At 34.0% G+C, this 4,681-nt stretch overlaps 1 protein-coding gene across 1 annotated transcript; it reads left to right on the top strand.

Annotated features, from left to right (window-relative positions):
• The first annotated feature begins 475 nt into the window (after positions 1-475).
• Positions 476-1,405, top strand: LOC100018929 (olfactory receptor 4C12). The gene has a single exon (XM_001371921.3). The coding sequence runs from the start codon at positions 476-478 to the stop codon at positions 1,403-1,405; it is 930 nt and encodes a 309-aa protein (XP_001371958.3).
• The last annotated feature ends 3,276 nt before the right edge of the window (positions 1,406-4,681 follow it).

Raw genomic sequence — 4,681 nt, 5'->3', positions numbered from 1 at the left:
AAAAGATCATCTGGTACTAATAACTTTGGGGTTGTTGGACCACATTCCCTAACCCAGAGGAAATCATTAGAGATATCATTATCATCCCTATACTCTTTGACATGACAAAAGGGGGAAAAAGATGGATAAGTAAATATTCTTTTGAAAATTTGCTAACCCATAGATCAAATTCACTCAGAAACAAATTTGGATAATATCTCTCTTCATCTAAAATATCCTTCACTTTCACAATGAAAGAGATTTTCTCCAGATGGCTCCCTGTTGTCGAGAGGGCTGACTATTATCTTTTTGTATTTAGAAGGTATAAAGTCACAATCTCTTGAAAAAGTAAAAAAAAAAGAGAGATGCCAAGTGGTCATTTATTCTCAATGACTTGCTTATACTTGTATATTTAACTATTTAATCACTGTTTATTCATCTGATTTTCTTTATAGATAATGTGCATTTCTTGATACTTTTCCTTCACATTACATAGATGGAGAATGGAAGGAATGTGACAGAATTCATCCTATTGGGACTTACACAGAATCTGAAGATGCAGAAAATAATATTTGCATTGTTTCTGGTCTTATACATGATAACAATGGCAGGCAATCTTCTCATTGTTGTGACCATCACCAACAGTGAGGCTCTAAGCTCCCCTATGTATTTTTTCTTGGCTCACTTGTCTTTCATAGATACAATTTATTCCTCTTCCTCAGCACCTAAACTGATCATGGACTCTTTACAAGAGAAGAAAACAATCTCCTTTAATTGGTGTATGACCCAAGTATATGCAGAACACATCTTTGGTGCTACTGAGATCATCTTACTTACAGTGATGGCCTATGATAGGTATGTTGCCATCTGTAAACCACTCCACTATACTACAATTATGAATAGGAAGTTGTGTGGCATCCTTGTGGGGGTAGCTTGGACAGGGGGCTTTCTCCATGCAACAATCCAGATTCTCTTCACAATCTGGTTGCCTTTCTGTGGACCCAACATCATAGATCACTTCATGTGTGATTTGTACCCTTTGCTCAACCTTGTCTGCATGGATACTCACACCCTTGGTCTATTTGTGGCAGCTAATAGTGGCTTCATCTGTCTGTTAAACTTCCTCTTATTGATGGTCTCCTATGTTGTCATTCTGCGCTCCCTGAAGAATCATAGTCTGGAGGGGAGACGCAAAGCCCTCTCCACCTGTGTCTCTCATATCACTGTGGTAATCTTGTTTTTCTTGCCTTGCATATTTGTGTACCTGAGGCCTGTGACTACCCTTCCTATAGATAAAGCTGTGGCTGTCTTTTATACTATGGTAGCCCCTATGTTAAACCCTTTAATCTACACACTAAGGAACACAGAGGTGAAAAATGCCATGAGGAAACTCTGGAAAAAGAAAGTTAATTTAGGTGATAAGTAAATTGATCACGAAGACAATATCCTTATTAATATTAATATACATGAACTGAAAGCAAAGTATTAAATAGGACTGGCACAAGTGATCATTGCCCTAGAAAAATGAGATTTAAAGAATATTTTCAGAATTTAATATTTTAACAAAGTATAGATAGCTGAGCTTAGCAACTACTTAGCGAGGGGAAAAAAAAAGTGTTTGAAATATAACAGCTTTTATCTTTCAATTCCTCCAGATTCCTAGACTGAGTTTCCCCTCAAACCATCTAAGACCTCTCTTGATCCCTACTCACTTATTGAACAGAATCCCTTTCAGTAGTCTCAATATGTCCACAGGTCTCCTCTGACCAAAGGTCTCTTCTTTCTGGATCCTTCTTCATGCGTGGACATTGATAATACAATACATTGGGAGAAAAATCTATTGTATTTTTGTTTTCATTTTGTACCTATTCTCCCTGCTTTTATATTTAATTGAAATTTTTCATTTAATTAATTTAGAATATTTTTCCATGGTTACATGATTCATGTTATTTCTCACCCCTTCCCAGTAGCTGACATGCAATTACACTGGATTTTACATGTGTCATTGAAAATCCATTGTACTTTAACAAGTTGATTTGAAGACATTTATGGCTGCTTTCCTTAGTCAGAAATTTTTGAAACTTGGTGCAGTTACCAAAATTGATCATTACAGCTCTAGTTTATGGATTTTTTCTTTTTTAATATTATTTATTCATTCTGTAAAACTCATGGAGGAGGGAGAATATAATACTTTAAAGAACGAAAGGAATTAATTTACTCTACTTCACCATCTTTGCTAAAGATTATATCACATTTATATCTTTAGTACAGTTGTAAAGAATTTACCTATTTACAAGGCCTATTTGTGTTTTTTCTTCTTTTATTAACATAGCAGACTGTTATATAAATCTAAAGTCAAATTACTTACAGCATCTCACTTCATACAGAGCTAAAGGGAAAGAACAAAAACCCTTTCTCTGACTTCCTAGAATGAAGAAACCGAGGCCCAAGAATGTTAAGTTGGCCATATGTCATAATCTTAGAATTAATCAATCCAAATTCTTCATTTTACCAGTGAAGTACAGATACTTGTCAAAGTCACATAGTTAATAATTATTATTCCTGACTGGAGAGCCAGTCCCCCATCTATTACATACACTTATCTTTAAATGATTTACTGAAGGCTGCAACAAATCTCCTGGGAAAATAATCATAATTCTTTACTCTTGATGATAGAATTATTCTTATCTCAAATATCAAATCCTGTGACTTTTTCATCAGAATACAGTGTAGATTGTAATAGAAAGTATGTTGGATCAATTGATACAAGTGCACATAATACTGCAGTTGGGAGTTTCAAAACTATCTTGGATTAGCTTTATTAATTACTTTGCATGTAAATGAGGTCACAAAGGGTGATTATTAAGGTTACTTCTCTGAAATTCATCACTTTGGATACCATAGAGTCACCGAATTGAAACTGAATCTTTTCAGTTTCAGTGCATTGAATATTTTGCATGGATCTCAGAGACCAGAGATCAACAATTTTGACCAGAATCAAACCAGCTAAAATTCCTTCAAAACACTCCCCCCAATAAGTGATGCTTCAGTTTTTCCCTGGTTAGGATAAGCCTATAATACAGTAAGGCAGCCCAGTCTCTTTCTGAATAGTTCCATTAGTTAGTTAGGTTTTCCTTCCATTGAACTAAAATCTGCAAATTTTACCCATCCTTCCATGTTCTGCCCTTAGGGACCAAATTGATTTAAATTTCTAAAACCTCATATTTAGAAAAGTAATAGCTTTAGACAATTGTCACTTAAAACTATTCATGTCTTCTTTTCTCAAAGTCACATATTCTCACTATTTTTAACCCATGCTTGTTTTCTTGAGAAAATGTGCACCATATTACCCAAACATAAAAAAAGAGATGATTGTAGTTTCAACAAACATAGAAGTAAAGTGAATGTACTTACCTGCATTTAGTGAGTAGTTTTATTTTTCTCTCTACCCCATCTAAATAACTGCATTCTTTTATTAAAGGTTTTATTCCTCAAAGAAGAGAATTTAAAATGATTTGTAGGACCCTAACCTCCAGTTTTCAATTAGAATTATGTGTAATATAAAAGTAGTGACACTAAATAACTTAAAGGTAAAAGCAAATGAGAAGAAAAAATGGAAAGAATATGATTAATCAGTGACAAATTCTGACTTGTAACAGGACACTATAGGAGAGAAGAATCAAGGGAAAAAATCAATTACCATACATAACTAGAGGATCCATACATTTTCTCATAAAAAAGATAAATCTGGATCATTCTAAAGAGCAATTAGAAGTTCACTGAGGAATGAAGATGAAGATGCTTAAGTGACATTTGGTGAGAAATAATCTTGCAAGTGACAGAAGAAAAAGAATTAAGAATTACTAACAAATATTTCCTCCTTAAATATTACTAGAGCAACTATTTTTCAGCCTTCTGATGACAATGAAAGAAAAACTTGATGTTATCTTGTGGTATGTATACAAAGTATGAAAGAGAGCTTCCAATGATGGGTCAAAGTTGATGACATGTTCCCACTTTGGGTGATTAACATGGACATAGTATCATCAGCAAAAATCTAGAAAGAATTGCTAAGGATTACTAAATTTAGGTAAAATAGCAGACTTCAGGACAAAAGTATTTTCATTATGGCTACTAACCAAAGGTAAAAGGTTGAAAAGGAAGACATATGTCAGAAGTGATTAACTGCATAAGAAAGAGGATTATCTACATGCCAGTAAGCATATGAGTTCCAGATTGTTGCACTGCATTGGACATATATCATATATAGTTATATATCTACAATTAGTCTACAGACAATATGGCAAGTTGGGGATCAGGAGACCACCAAACAATGAATAGTTTGTCCAGTTCATGAATGGAGAGAGACCAAAGATCCCATGCCTATAAGTAGCAGGATTGGGTCCATGAGTAACTGTTCCAGTCTGGGTGAGACCCAGCATCCAATAAGTAAATCAGCAAATGAAGATAAATGAATAAATGAAAGAATGAATTAATAAAATATATGAATGAAATGAATAAATGAATAGTGTATAATTAATTTATAAATGAATAATATGACTTCTGAAAATTAAATTTCATAATTTTCAAGACCCCTTCATCTCTCTCTCTCTACCTCCACCATGCCTTTTATTTTATTGTGCTGAAAAAAACCTACCTGTGTTAAAAGACTGACAGGACAACATTCTGTAGTGAAGTTGTT

The sequence above is a fragment of the Monodelphis domestica genome, chromosome 6 (genome assembly GCF_027887165.1).
Source record: "Monodelphis domestica isolate mMonDom1 chromosome 6, mMonDom1.pri, whole genome shotgun sequence".
NCBI classification, from domain to species: domain Eukaryota; kingdom Metazoa; phylum Chordata; class Mammalia; order Didelphimorphia; family Didelphidae; genus Monodelphis; species Monodelphis domestica.
The sequence above is the reverse complement of the archived record's forward strand: the minus strand, read 5'-3'. Positions and strand labels throughout refer to the sequence as shown.